This window comes from Embiotoca jacksoni, unplaced genomic scaffold (genome assembly GCF_022577435.1).
Source record: "Embiotoca jacksoni isolate LCO1_2020_lvr unplaced genomic scaffold, fEmbJac1.0.p SCAF_13, whole genome shotgun sequence".
NCBI lineage: Eukaryota > Metazoa > Chordata > Actinopteri > Embiotocidae > Embiotoca > Embiotoca jacksoni.
The window spans coordinates 16,990,612-17,005,152 of NW_027185263.1; the positions used below are offsets into that span (position 1 = coordinate 16,990,612).

Sequence of the window (14,541 nt, forward strand, 5' to 3'; positions counted from 1 at the left end):
TACGTTTGCATAATCAGACTGCAGTGACTCCACAAAAGATAGCTTTTGAATACACACGCATGCAGCCTTCGCTTCTTCAGCTGAGCTAATTTTACTCTGATGTCTGATCTTTTTCATCTGCTTTGGATTGCGTCTTTCTCACCTCTTTGTCATCAACCATGGTATCATGGTAACCATGCTGAGAAGGGAGGCCAAGGATATGGCACCTCTTAAATCCCATGTATCCTCCCTAAATTAACTGTTTCTGCTCTCGTAAATAGTCGTTTTGCCACCAATTTGGTGCATTTCTGAATAAAGTGGCTGAGTGTGAGATGAGAGTGTGGTGACGCAGGAGAGAGCGGCAGAGACAGAACTGGAAAGAGGAGCCGAGTGCTGGAGGGGAGCGAGGTGTTTTATTGCTTTCTATGGCCGGTCACATAAACAAATGATGTGTAGTGTGCCATTACTGCTTCATCTCAGCTGGGAAGGACACACGTTTTATAACACTTTGCATGTATGACTTAAAGTTCATGGTGCTGGTGGAGGTGAATGACCTGCAGATTTACATGCAGCATGTTTATCCATGAGACATATTGTCTCGGCTGCTCACATAACATAATGGAGACATGTACAAGGTGGCTCTTTGCACCTGGATTTCACTTATTTGGAATTGAATGGTTCTGACAAACAGGAGCATACAGTACCTGAAACACTCCTCAAATTCTTTAAATACTTTTTGAATTCACTAAAGAGTTGAGCAACATGTTTTGATTAATTTCTGTTCTCCTGCAGACCAAAGGGGTTTACGAGAAGGTGGGTGAGGCTACAGAAACAGCTCTCACCACCTTGGTGGAGAAGATGAACGTCTTCAAGACCGACCTGTCTGGACTCACAAAGGTGGAACGTGCCGGGGCCTGCAACTCGGTGAGTTACATGTGAAAATGCATGTGATCCGGCGATGTGATCTTAATGAGTATTAAAACGCCTCTGCATATATTTCTATGTAAAGTCTGGTGACGCTGACTTTGTGATCTTCAGTTCAACTGGCTCAAGTCACACATGACATTTAGAATAAAACAAATATTTTGGCATGGCGTTTGAAAAAAAATGAGCCTCCAGACTCTCGGTAACTTGCTCCTCATCTGCTTGAGGCTAGCTGGTTGAGGATTAGCTGCTACTAACACAACACATCTGAAGAGCTGATCCAACGGCCTCATCTGCAGTCCAGCGTCATTGTGACTCTTCTCTGTGTGACTCTGTAAACACACAGGATACCTCACTACAAACTCTGCAGGCTACTTACAGCACCCATATGGAGAAAATTATCTAAATAACCTCTGGAGTACATTTCTGCATGAATTTGCATATTAAAGAAGGAACACAGATTTCACAGAAATTCAAATCAAAGAAGTCAGAATTTATACCAGACATGAAGCATGCAATCACAAATGTGTTGATATAGAAATATTAGCTTCTAGTGGGCCTTACTGCATAAATGTGTGTATTACTGAGGTAAAACAGATGCAACTTTTAACTTGTGTCCTAGTAACACAACTGTTCCTCTGGAGATGGTGCGACGTAAGGCAGTACAACAGTATCTTGTTTTAAACTGCCAATTGTGAGTCTGACAGTGTTACAGATCTGCATTGTCAAATCTGTGGAGTACTCATTTAATGTTCAATCAGAGGTAGTTAAACCAGGTCTGTGTATTACTCCCCTGTTTGCACACTGTTTGCTGCTGTACTGATCAGCAGGAATATGCCAATGAGACTGTAGTTACTCTGCTCATTATACCAGACTGTATACTGTCTGTGGGGAGGACATAACGGCCTCATGTGCCCCGGCATGTACATATTTGTGTTAGATCATATTTCACATTAAAGTATTGTTTTACCCTGGGTGACTAAGAGTGAGTCAACAGGTCAGGGTTTAGACTCTATTAGATAAAGCATAAGGTTATTGTTCGGCACACGTTTTACTTCAGGATGTGAACTGTGTGGTTAGGAGTTGAAAATGTCACTCACAAGAATAGTCTAACACTTATCAAGCTTTCCTGCTGCAGTACTTTAAGTTCAGTTCAGTTTTACACAAAGCAACCTACAGCAAATTCAAGTTCTTGTTAGCTGATGAGGAAAGTGTTGAGTGAGGCCTGTGACCAACGGATCGCTAAGCTGATGTTGGTGTTTCCGTGCCGACAGGCCTGTCATCCACTCTGAGCTTTTCCACTTCAATGTCAATAAAAGTCATTAAAACTCCTGTTGCTTTCACTTTCTGGAGGCCTGGGAGTCACAAATGCCTTGAAGTATGAAATGAGAAGAGTCAGTGACAGAAGTCAGATGAAGAAAATCTCTCACTGAATGTTTTTGTTTTAATTTGAAACCTCTAAATTGGTTCAGTGAACCTACTTGGCGAACAAATATAGGACATGAAGAAACAATAACATGCTTCTATAGCAAACTCTAGATGAGGTGATGTTAACTTTTCAAGTCTCTGTTGGTCGTTCAGAGCCAGAAAACAGAAGAAAAAAGGAGAATAATCTCCCCAGCATGCCAAGACAAACTCCCATTGCTCTCTGTGTTTGATAGAGAGAAGAAGTTTGTCACACTGACAGATTTCAGAACATCCATCAGATGTTTGAAGTCCCCTAACACAGATGTCTGTGTACACCACAGACATCTGGCCGGACGGAGGCTATTATCAGTGTTTAACCTTTCAGCCTTTTAGTGGCACTGGGACCAACACAGACTCTGAACTAGAGGGACACCTACTGGTAGAGCAGGACTTTACATTAAATATAGTAGATGAGAAATAGGGATGTTTTTTTGCCTGCAGTAGTTTGGTCGACCTTCTAGTTATCATTTTGCTATTGTTTTCCCTTTAAGTATTGCTAATGATCCTCAGCCAGGTTCAGTATCATCATAATGCTGCTGTACACCAACATCGGAGGCAGCAGCCAGACATGCAGACAGGGTGTTTAAATGTTGAGTCTGAAGCATCATCCTTCAGCTGTCAGGAGCTCAGCCAAACCTCTCAGTTACCCACCAGCTGCCAGCCTGATAGATGCACCTGAATGTGGCTACTTAGCTCCATCTCTGTCTCTCTGTCACCCTCATCTCTCTCATGTCCACTCCGGTCTCCCTCTTTTTTCATCCATCAGGTGATCAGGCAGCTGATGAAGAAGGAGTTCACCCTGGAGTTCTCTCGCGACCGCAAGTCCATGTCCGTCTACTGCACTCCTGTCAAGCTGGGCTCCCAGAGCAAGATGTTCATCAAGGCATGGCTGAATAATACACGCATTTCACATTTTCATCTCTTCCATTTGTACCTCAATTTCACTCATATTCTTCTGTGTTGTCCATTACAACGTGTCCCCTCAGGGAGCTCCAGAGAGTGTGATCGAGCGGTGTCAGTACCTGCGGCTCGGAACAGGGAAGGTGTCTTTGACTCCGGCCCTGCGGGACCAGCTGTTGTCCAAGATCAGGGACTGGGGGACAGGCAGGGACACACTGCGCTGCCTGGCGCTGGCCACTCATGACACCCCACCACGTAAAGAAGACATGGACCTGGAGAACGCCAGCAAGTTTGTAGAGTATGAGGTACAGCAGAGGACTGTGGTAACACCTGATGTTTAGCTGATAAACCCCTGTTGTTCAAACAGGCTCATATTTCAGTCTTCTTTACATTTTCAGCATTGAAAAGTTAAGTTTGACATTTTGTGAAATATGCTGTTGGTACATCTCGAGGTTCAATGATCTAAAGCAGTAGCTCGGAGAAAAGAGGAAGAGACTGTTGACTAAATATTGACATGTTCAACCATCCAGAACTTTATTAACTAGTAATACAACTTTAAAATCAATTCTTAAAGACACAATAAACCAATGTGAAGATGCTAAATGAATGTACCTTAAAGTTAAAAGATTTGTCCAACTGATCCCTTCATGTCATCTTTGCTGCCGTCTCTCTTTAGTTTGAACAACACTAGTTTTTAAACCTTTCCCCACTAAAGAACATAGCTCTTACACTTTGTTCTTCCTTCCTGGAACAATCCCTTTTTTGAGTAGAGAGAAATCCTTTAGATGTTTTCTGCAGCAACACAAAGAGAAAGTGGTTAAATCCATTTCAGTGGAATTGAAGAAAGAGATTGTGATTTCAGATACAGTCCTGAGAAACTGAATCCCTCTCTCTGTCTGTTCTCCTTTCAGCTGGGGCTCACCTTCGTCGGCTGTGTGGGCATGCTGGACCCTCCCAGGAAGGAGGTGATTGGTTCAGTGAAACTGTGCAACGAGGCGGGTATCCGCGTTATCATGATCACGGGAGACAACAAGGGCACAGCTGTGGCCATCTGCAGGCGAATCGGCATCTTCGGGGAGGAGGAGGACGTGACGGGAAAGGCCTACACCGGCCGCGAGTTTGACGATCTCCCGCAGGAGGCACAGAGAGAAGCCGTCAAACGGGCTCGATGCTTCGCCCGTGTGGAGCCGGCTCACAAGTCCAAGATCGTCGGGTACCTGCAGTCATTCGACGAGATTACTGCCATGGTGAGGAAACTCGCAGCTCCAATGACCGTTACCAGTAGACATCTCTACTTCTTCCTCCAGCCCTACACAGAGGCCCACCTACTTCATCTTTACTTCTTTTCTCTGCCTCCTAAAGATCCACACTTTGTACACTTTCTTATTTATTCATGGAAGTTGTGAGGGAAAAAAAATGCATTTTCTCCTTCCTTGAGCTGTTTGTTATGTGAATGACTTGTCGAGGATGCATGAGAAGAAGAGCAGTGAGGCGTAACATGTTTCAGATCTCTGTGAAGCTGCTCTCTCAGACACTGCTATCAAAAGCTGTCATCTCCGGTCTGCTCTGTTGCTTCCCATCTGACACGCTTCTCAGAAGAGGGAGGGAGAGAGGGGAGGGGAGGGAGGTTGGGAGGGAGGGAGGGAGAGAGGGGAGGGAGACAACAATATCACCATTTTCCTGTCAGACTCACTCTACCGTTCACAGCGGTCTGAAGCCGCTTTCAGGTCCTGCCATGTCAGATAAATATCTCACTCGCTCAGCTTGAGCGTAATGCTGTCTGAATCTGAAAGGATAATTAGACTTTGCACAGTGAGATAGAATTTCACTTTCAATCATCATTAGTTTGTAAGACTCATCACCGCTGAAAAAATAATCTTCACCAAAAATGTTATGTGGGCTCAATATTTAAAGAAGGAACAACTGTTATTTGAAACAAATTCTGTCCAGTTTAAAATGCCACATATCACTGGTTTATGAGCGGCTCAGAAATTGTTTGAGTTTTTTTCTTTTTCAAAAACGTTTATTCAGCTTTGTTTCCTGAAAATGTTCCTCTGTTCTTTGGAGCTCGTTCTCCACTACAAAATATCCTCCAGTTTACAATTAATGTTGCAGCCTCAGAAAATATTTTTTTGAGTCATTATGCAAATGTTGTGTTTTGGTTGGATTTCAGGATCACATTAATGATACAAAATAATCCCTTCTGGTCCCAGACAGGAGATGGTGTGAACGATGCCCCCGCCTTGAAGAAAGCAGAGATCGGCATCGCCATGGGTTCTGGCACCGCCGTGGCCAAGTCAGCGTCTGAGATGGTGCTGTCCGACGATAACTTCTCCACCATTGTGGCTGCTGTGGAGGAGGGCCGAGCCATCTACAACAACATGAAGCAGTTCATCAGATACCTCATCTCCTCCAATGTGGGAGAAGTCGTCTGGTGAGACTGAACACGCTCTGAGACACAGGAGTCGGGGACTGTCTTCAACCTCAGTCTGGCATCCTCAGCTGATGTCCGTGTGTCTCTTCTGTGTCTGTCTACAGCATCTTCCTGACAGCCATCCTTGGTCTGCCAGAGGCTCTGATCCCAGTCCAGCTGCTCTGGGTGAATCTGGTGACAGACGGCCTGCCTGCCACGGCGCTGGGCTTCAACCCCCCAGACCTGGATATCATGGACAAACCACCCCGTAACGCAAAGGAGCCCCTCATCTCCGGCTGGCTCTTCTTCAGATACCTGGCCATCGGAGGTAGGATTCACTCTGACATAATCACATATCGATCAACAGTAGTTTATTCAAGTCAGAGTATAGACGGGTTTACATGTGAGCGCAGCAGGAGGTTGGAAGAAAAGGCTGCACTGTCTTGATAGCTTATGAATAGAAATGTTCAACTTTTAAAAGTAAAGAAACTGGTAATTACAGAAACTCAAATGTGACATGAATGCAGCATCGGCACACATTTCACATCAGTATGTATCCAACACTGCAAAGATACACTGCAAAAACTGGATCTGACCAAGTAGAATAATGTTTTATTAGATATCAAATCTAGTTTCAGGCAGATCATTTGACTTAATTCAAGTCATTTCCACTTAAATTAGTGATTTATTCTCTTGTTCCTTGGCCCTTACTTTTTAGTGTAAACACACATCAAACTGATAAACAAAGCATTGCTTTTACACTATTCAGTCATTGAAGATTTAGATGGCTGTTTTAGAAATAGAATATAATATTCATAATTTTAGTTTTCATTAGTGTATAATCACCTGAATCATTGTGTTTTCATGACCTTAGAATAAGCCCTTCATATACACATAAGGAGCTGGTCCTCGTCCATGTTGCACCGCCATGTTTTTACAGTAGCTTAAAGGGGACAAACCAAACACTGGCTCCAGAGGGGGTCTTTTCACGGGTAGCCTCTCTTACATTGTTGGAAGAGCAGACTGAAGCGAGGAGGTTTCATTTGGCTGCAGTCTGCAACCTCACCACTAGATGCCACTAAATCCTACAAACTTCTCCTTCAAAACAAACTTTTCTTTATAATCCATTCATTAAAATCCAGGAATAGCTACGTGCTAATAGCCAATGGGGGGCACTCTTCGCTCACAGGGAGGTTTTCAGTTTGGAGCAAAAATCAGCCCTCATGTTAGTCTCCCTGTCAGCTCTGTCATTCTCGTTTGTTTTTATCGCCTACACATCACAATAAAATTGTATGATACAGTATAGAATCACATTTTTGTCTGTTTATCTACCGGTAGTATTTTTTTCTGACAAATATGAAAGGACATCTCGCGTATGCATCTGATTGTGACTGCTTTTCCTTGTAGGGTATGTGGGTCTTGGAACAGTGGGTGCAGCCACATGGTGGTACCTGTTTGATGAAGAGGGTCCACAAGTGTCTTTCTATCAGCTGGTGAGTTACAAAACATTGTTCTGCTCGGTCCGTCTTCTATCGGCAGTCCTGTCCTCGGAAGATATGAATTTATTATCTGTAATATTCCGATGTACCCTCCTCCATGCCTTTTGTACATTCCCTGCTGTTGGACACGATAATGGTGGACGATCCCAGAGGTGGACAGGAATAGAAAGGGAAGTAAGACCCATGTGGAGTGATTTCACACAGAGCTGGAGCGAGGCCAAGGTTCTGCAGCTGTTCCCCCATCAGATCTGAGTCCCATCAAACCACGTCGCAGAGGTCCCAGCGATATCCTGCCAACGCACACACACGCAGGAGCAGACACACATGCACTCATGCGCACTAACTCCCATCTGCTTCTGTCGTTACAGCGACACTTCATGCAGTGCACCGAGGATAACCCCATGTTCAAGGAAATAGACTGTGAGGTGTTTGAGTCCCGCTACCCCACAACCATGGCGCTGTCTGTGTTGGTCACTATTGAGATGTTCAACGCCCTCAACAGGTCAGTCATCTTCTGTTGTGATGTCAGGGTGAGCAACCCTTAAATGTCACAGCTGTCACATGTTTATTACAAAGAAGAGAGACTGTTGTCCCACAAGACAGCACTCCCTTTAACAAAGAGTCACACAGGCGTCTGAGGGATAACTTGCCAGAAAAACACACAAACATCAACTGCGTTCTGTGCTAAATGACTTTATGTTGCTGTTGCTTGCATTTGATAAATGTAGCAATGATTGAAGCTCAGCCTCACATCTTAAGAAATACAATAGTGCTTTTTCAGGAAGGACTAGCGTTATGAAGCGAAAACTCCTCATCTGTTTTGTCAGGATTACTCAATAAGCAAGTCTGTCAGTTTAATCTCACTTAGAAAAGAAGAAGAAAGGGCAGGTTTAATAAAGGGCTGTCTTATGCGCTACATTCGATTCATTGCAAAGCCTTCTCATTTCTTTAATTGTACAGTAGTTGTAATTTTCCTGCAAGGAACTAATGAAAGTCTGTGAGCTTGCCAAAATATTCTTATTTGTTCTTTGTAAAATGGCAGAATAACTTCCATGTCACTCACCAATGTCCAGTTAAAATCTTCAACATGTTTTGATCTATTGAAACTTCTCCCTCCCAGTTTGTCTGAGAACCAGTCCCTGATCAGGATGCCTCCCTGGGTCAATATATGGCTGCTGGGAGCCATCATCCTCTCCCTCTCCCTCCACTTCTTAATCCTCTACGTTGAGCCGCTGCCGGTGAGTACTCAGGATAGTTGTAGGAGGAAGACTCTGCTCCTGTCAGTGAGCCGAGTCTGGATCTATGTTCTATGGATCTGTGAAAAATGCATATTAATAAAAGTCACCCATAACATCTCGTCTCTAAATCATAGACTGTATATACAAATGGGCGTAGCCTCCATGATGTTACCCATACGTTTTCTGTAAATTGGTTTTGGTGCTCAGGTCCAGGTGGTTCTGGTCGTTGCCATCTTGCCAGTGTCAGACCTTACTCCCTGCTAAGCCAAAAAAAGATCAGTTTCTGACTTTTTGATTTCGCTTGTCCTTCAGCTGATCTTCCAGGTGACCCCTCTGCGCTGGTCCCAGTGGATGATGGTCCTGAAGATTTCCATCCCAGTCATCCTCCTGGACGAGGCACTGAAATATGTCTCCAGGAACCATCTAGAAGGTGTGTTGAATGTTACTGGTCCAGATTTTATTCTGAATATATTTATAGTTGGTGAAGTTTATTAAAATAAATAAATAAATGTTTTTTTGAAGTTGATCTGAATTATTCTTCCACTGATTTCTTTTCTGTTCTTTTTTTCCTCTCTGTTTTGTATTCAGCCTAAATTATTTTTATCTCACCTTTTGTGAAAAGGTATTCCAACTTCTTTCATCCTTATTTTCTCTCCAGTAGAACCTAACAGCTATAAACTGATAACAATGGGTACTACGTCTTTTAAATATTTTTTTTGTATCCCCGGCAGGTGATGAGGAGAAGAAGTATCGGCGGAGATGGCAGCTGAACTAAGACCTCTCCCTCAACACACTCACACAGTTAGACACACACAGCTCCCCTCTTCCCTTTATAACCTAGGAAACCTTTTCTTCTCTCCCCTGCCCTCGTTCCCCCATCCTGCATGTCCAACCAACCACCACTAGAAACGAGCAGGGCTTGCATGAGAACAGGTGTGCGAGAAAGAGAGCGTTTGTGTTCCTGCGAGCATGGCTTTGTACAGGTGTGCGAGTAGATGAGCACAGAAAGTGTGTGTGTGTGTGTGTGTGTGTGTGTGTGTGTGTGTGTGTGTGTGTGTGTGTGTGTGTGTGTGTGTGTGTGTGTGTGTGTGTGTGTGAGAGAAAATGGCCAGATGCAGACCCTGTCTTTTATAGTTGCGAGAGTGAGAAACAACTGCAGAAAAAAAAGATAAACCTGCCCAGGGCTCTGCTTTTAAAAGATTTCTGCTCTTTTTATTTTTTATTTTTCTTTTGACTGTACAGTACAAACATAGTGGTGCGATGGAGAGGGAGGGCAGGGGAACGGACGTGGATGATGCTGGGTGGGTGGGTGGTGGGGGGGGGGGCTTTAAATCATCACAGAGACCGAAAGATAGATGGAGAGGTGAAGCGGAGAAGAGACTGACAAAAGAAGAGCATCAGCTAGAATGAGGAAGGTGAAAGCAGCTGGACCTTGTGTGTGTGTGTGTGTGTGTGTGTGTGTGTGTGTGTGTGTGTGTGTGTGTGCGTGCGTGTGCGTGTTACAGAGCAACTGCATCCACAAAAAAATGCATTATCTGGAGGTACTGCTCGGGCTTCTGCCACCCACACTACCGGCAGTGAATCCCAGTCAGCTCTGCAGGAGCACCGCCTCATCAGCACAACACAATCGTATCTCTGGCCAGTTTGTCACAGCGCTGCTTCTTCATCGCCCTTCGTCTTTGCTCTCTCCACAAAAAGACTCCTGTTGATCGTGTTTTTAGGCACAATTACTCTCCTTTTGCCTGTCTTGCTCTCTCTCTCTCTTTCTCGGTCTGTGTTGGAGGAGGCAGCCCAGGGGCCACGGCGCTGTCGGGTTCTGGAGTTAGAAGTGTGGAGATGTCTCTCCGTCTAAAAGTGTGAATAGCTTTACGCTGCTTTGGCCGCTTCCTTCGGCGGTTTAATTCGAGGAGCTGAGGTCAGCTCACACACTTGGCAGAAAAGAAAACAAACAAAAGGAATAAAAATAATGTCAAACAGCAACCAAACCAGCATGTCAGTGGAGTATTTGTCAGCTGGCCGACGCAGCCGGTCCTGTTCAGCCTCACCATAACGTCCACCTGCTGTGCTGCCACTGGAGTTTCAGCTGTCAAATAATCTTGGCACGTCATTTAATGTGTGAGTCAAAGGTCGATCTGGACAACAAGATGATGAGCGCCATGCCGTTTATCTAACTTTAATTCATGCAATCATGTCTGACCCTGAACCAGCGCTAACGTGTGTGTGTGTGTGTGTGTGTGTGTGTGTGTGTGTGTGTGTGTGTGTGTGTGCGCGCGCGTGTGTGCATTTAGTCTGACTTGAATAAATTTGTCTAATTTGACTTGATAGGCTTTTCAGTCTTTGAACGGCACAGATGACGTAGTTAAAGTAAGTTAAGGATGTAAACTGCTTGCCTGTGTTGCTTGGTCATGAATCACTTGTATATTAAACACATTGAACATCCATGCCTTATAAAGCCCACTGCACCTCCACATGGAAAATGTGGTCCAAATGAATGTGTTTCTGCCTTTAATGAGCTCCTTACCACCTCCACTTTCACTCATGCTGTATGTGCCCAAACAGTCGTGCTCATACTAGTTATATGAGATCTTAAAGACTCTGAATGTCCATCTGGTCCGAGGTATGTTTTATTGGAAAGCCCCTTTGTTTTTTTTTATTGCTGTGCTTTGTGTGCTGCGCCCTCAGCTCCTCCTGTTCTCTGTGCTTCAGCGACTCATTTGGGTATTGTTTTATAATGACTAAATAATAATGTATTTGACTGAATGAACCCGCGGGGTTCGGATTGTCTTTTAAGTCTTAATTGTGGGTTTTGTGTCGGGCCCAGGTGCTCTGTGGACTGGGTCAGTGGTGTTTTTGGTCTCTTGTTGTTTCCTCATACTGCAGGTAGAAGAGAGTGTGCACATTAAAAAGAAAATAACTTCATATAGGTGCTGGATCAAAAGCAGTAATCTGCACACTGTATCAGTTACTCCTGAATTTTAAGCGACATTTTGATCGTGATAAAAAAATGTTTTTCCAACAATTAATTCACAATTAATATTGTGATTTTTCAGTTTTCTGTTCTTTTAAAGACCAAATGATGAAATAATTAATTGAGAAAAAAAAAAATCTGAAATTAAAAATGCCCGTTAGTTGCAGCCCGACTTCAAGGCTACTGTTTCTTGAACTAACCTGAGTTATTGACACGGTGTGAAGATCTGTCTTCTGTTTCCTCCCTTTTCTTGCTTCTTAGCCTGATGTTAACAAGCAGGACTCATTTTCTCAGTGTGACGTTGAGCACGGTTTAAAATCTGAACGAAAATCCATCCTTAAACACTTTAGTGACCAACCTGCTTCCTGTACTGTATGGGGTAGTAATCTTCCATTATGTTGCTTGGGGATGTCTCCTTCTTATTTCAGGGGATAACATTTCAAACTGGCATGACATCATAGAGTCTTGGTCTTTACACTTTCACACACTTTCTGGGGTCATTATTGGAAATGAACAACAGAAAATCAATAAAGCTGAAGTCGATGAAGCAAAATGAGGAAACGTCCACCCATAAAGTTCATTAAAACATTTAAGATTTAAGGATTGTACTGGACTGGATTTTATCTCACGTAAATAACAGTTTGGTTTTGATTGTACTTGATATAAAACAGCCTTCATGTTCAGTGCATTCCTCCGTTTTTTTATTGAGTCTTGTTTCTTCACTACCATGAGAATGTGGCACCTCTGTCCAGACCAGCAGACCACCTGTCTCCATCCCAGGTCTCCATGGCTCTGTATCTTGCTGGCACTCTGGCCACCGGGCACTATAGGTCTGTATATCCTTGTTATTTACTACTGAATCCTCAACTCTGTACAGACGATGACAATATGATAGCATGGAACCTTGTTACTGTAATAATAACCTATACAGTATATAATATTACATTTTTTGATAACTTGCAGCAAACGAAACCTACTTACCAACAACAGACAGACTTGAGAACCTTTTCTTTTTCTTTTTCTTTTGAGCACATGGTATCTAAGAATCTCCTTTGTTTTGTTCTTTTTGTTGTTGTTTCGTTTTGTAGAATAGAAGGTTGTTTCTTCCTTGTTCCCGTTTGGTTTTTACAGTTGCTGGGGTTTTGTGTCTTTTACTGTAGGGAAATGAATATGACATTATCATGTTTAAGATAGACAAGAATAATGCTTATGCTAATTAATGGCGACGACGCAGATCATTTCAGTGATAGCTATCTGGTGTGAGAAGAGTTTGTGAATGACCTGTGTCTGGTTTACACTGAGTGATAAGCAGTGATGAATCCTGGGTTATGAAGTTTTATGACTGTATTGAAGGGTTTGGTGGGGACGCAGGCTTTAGAGACCCTCTGACAATCCTTTCAGCTCTGACGTTTCGGATGTTGCACGACTCTTCATCATCATCATCATCATCATCATCATCATGGTACTCAAAGTCCTCCACAATCTCTAAAAGAAGAACCTGCTCTACTAACAGGGAAGGATCACGTTCAAAAACATCTGTCTATACAGACCAGTGAACAGTCTCTAGAGCCTGAGTTCCCCCTCTGAGAAATTAAAAGGATTCTTTGTGTTGCCTTGTTAATATTAATTGTGGACACATAATTTTATAAATGACAAAGACGTGGAAATAAAGATTATTTATCTTGTTATTTATTCAGATTGTGTTCTTTCTCTGAGCAATTTTAAATACACGATGTTTATCTTCATGTTGATGTTCAATGTTTGAAACAAAAGGCCCGGTATTAAGATAGATAAACTATTTCTTTTTGGAAATACAGCCGGTACATGCCCCCAATGGGTGTTGTGAAATTCTTCATACAGTCAATGAACCACAAAAACATAATTTAAGACGGTGGACAGTTTCAACGTGCAAATAATAACCCTGCAAATCAAATTCATTTGTTACAAGTCCTATTCCTCTTCTGTATAAGACACGTCAGATAAACTGAGATCCGTTTGGTTGCATTTAACTGTGTTGCTCCTAAATGCATCTTTTTGTATTTTGTAGACATGTAGACAAAAGAAATTGCAGCAAACCACAAATTCATTGCTGACCTGTTCTGCCTGCCAAGTTCAGGAATTTGCTTTGATGAGCTGAACAGGACAGACAGGATGACATACAACACATCACAAAAATAATAAAATGGATGGGTTTGAATATCAGAAGTTAAATAACATGAGCATGTTAGAATTTACAAATGACTATAAAAAAGAACTTACCAACACAAATTAAAAAACTAAACGTGCAAGAGTTTTAGCATTAAAGTGCTAAATAGCCGCAGTGAATGTGTTTCTTTTAAGCTGCTCGAGAGAGATGAAGGCAAGAAAGCAGGTTAAAAACAACAAAAAAAAAGAAAATGTTGAAATTGCTGCAAAGCTGCAATAGTAAAGTAAAGTTCACAAAATTGTGATTTTCCTAGGAAATGTGTGGTCCTGTTTTGCACCATATAAAAGGGGGCTAAGTTTTTTGATCACCGTTCGATTGAGGAATCTCAAGACTTCTGAAACAAATGCATAAAGTTCTGCTACATGAACAGGCTTTTGGACAAACCACATCAGACACATTATTATTCAAAGGAGAATGTTATGTTTGAACATGCCTGTGGGGGATTTTTAATGGAGTCATCATAAAGAGAATATCAACAGATAAAATAGTTTGTGTGACAAATGGTGCCTTTGTATCACAGGCAATGACCGGTGTGAACCGGTCATGTCAGGACATCTGAGTTTATTTGTTTGTTTCATTTAGATTGTATTGTATTACTGTGCTGTGGAGACATAAATCTGTTCACAGTCATGTTGTGGAGACCTGCCTCTTCTTTGAGGACAAAAAAGTAGATCCTCATAATGTAAATGATTGAATTTAGTTTAGGGTTTGGGTAAGTTTAGGTTCAGGAGTAGTAGTTGTAGTTATGGTCAGGGAAACTCGCCAGGAAGTTAATGCAAGACAGTGTAAAGTCCTCTGAGGGGAACTGAACTGACGTCTGTCTTTGTGAGAAAATAAAGCGTGAGAGTGAGTATATGCATGTGTGTATACTTGTATGTTTGTCTTGCCAGTGAGGACATTTCAGCTGGTCCCCACTTTGGGACAGATATTCAAAGGGCTGTTTCGAG

At 42.7% G+C, this 14,541-nt stretch overlaps 1 protein-coding gene across 2 annotated transcripts in view; it reads left to right on the plus strand.

The window, feature by feature from the left end:
- Positions 1-13,080, plus strand: part of atp2a3 (ATPase sarcoplasmic/endoplasmic reticulum Ca2+ transporting 3) — a 45,812-nt gene extending 32,732 nt beyond the window's left edge. Inside the window, exons 11-22 of one of the 2 annotated variants that reach the window (XM_069146994.1) lie at positions 772-903; positions 3,137-3,253; positions 3,357-3,575; positions 4,182-4,517; positions 5,484-5,704; positions 5,809-6,011; positions 7,091-7,176; positions 7,551-7,684; positions 8,303-8,420; positions 8,733-8,850; positions 9,009-9,042; positions 9,152-13,080. In XM_069146994.1, the coding sequence (XP_069003095.1) occupies positions 772-903; positions 3,137-3,253; positions 3,357-3,575; positions 4,182-4,517; positions 5,484-5,704; positions 5,809-6,011; positions 7,091-7,176; positions 7,551-7,684; positions 8,303-8,420; positions 8,733-8,850; positions 9,009-9,013 (1,689 nt within the window). In that variant the 3' untranslated portion in view covers positions 9,014-9,042; positions 9,152-13,080. The remainder of the gene's footprint in view (positions 1-771; positions 904-3,136; positions 3,254-3,356; positions 3,576-4,181; positions 4,518-5,483; positions 5,705-5,808; positions 6,012-7,090; positions 7,177-7,550; positions 7,685-8,302; positions 8,421-8,732; positions 8,851-9,008; positions 9,043-9,151) is intronic. The other variant, XM_069146993.1, reaches the window with a different exon arrangement.
- The last annotated feature ends 1,461 nt before the right edge of the window (positions 13,081-14,541 follow it).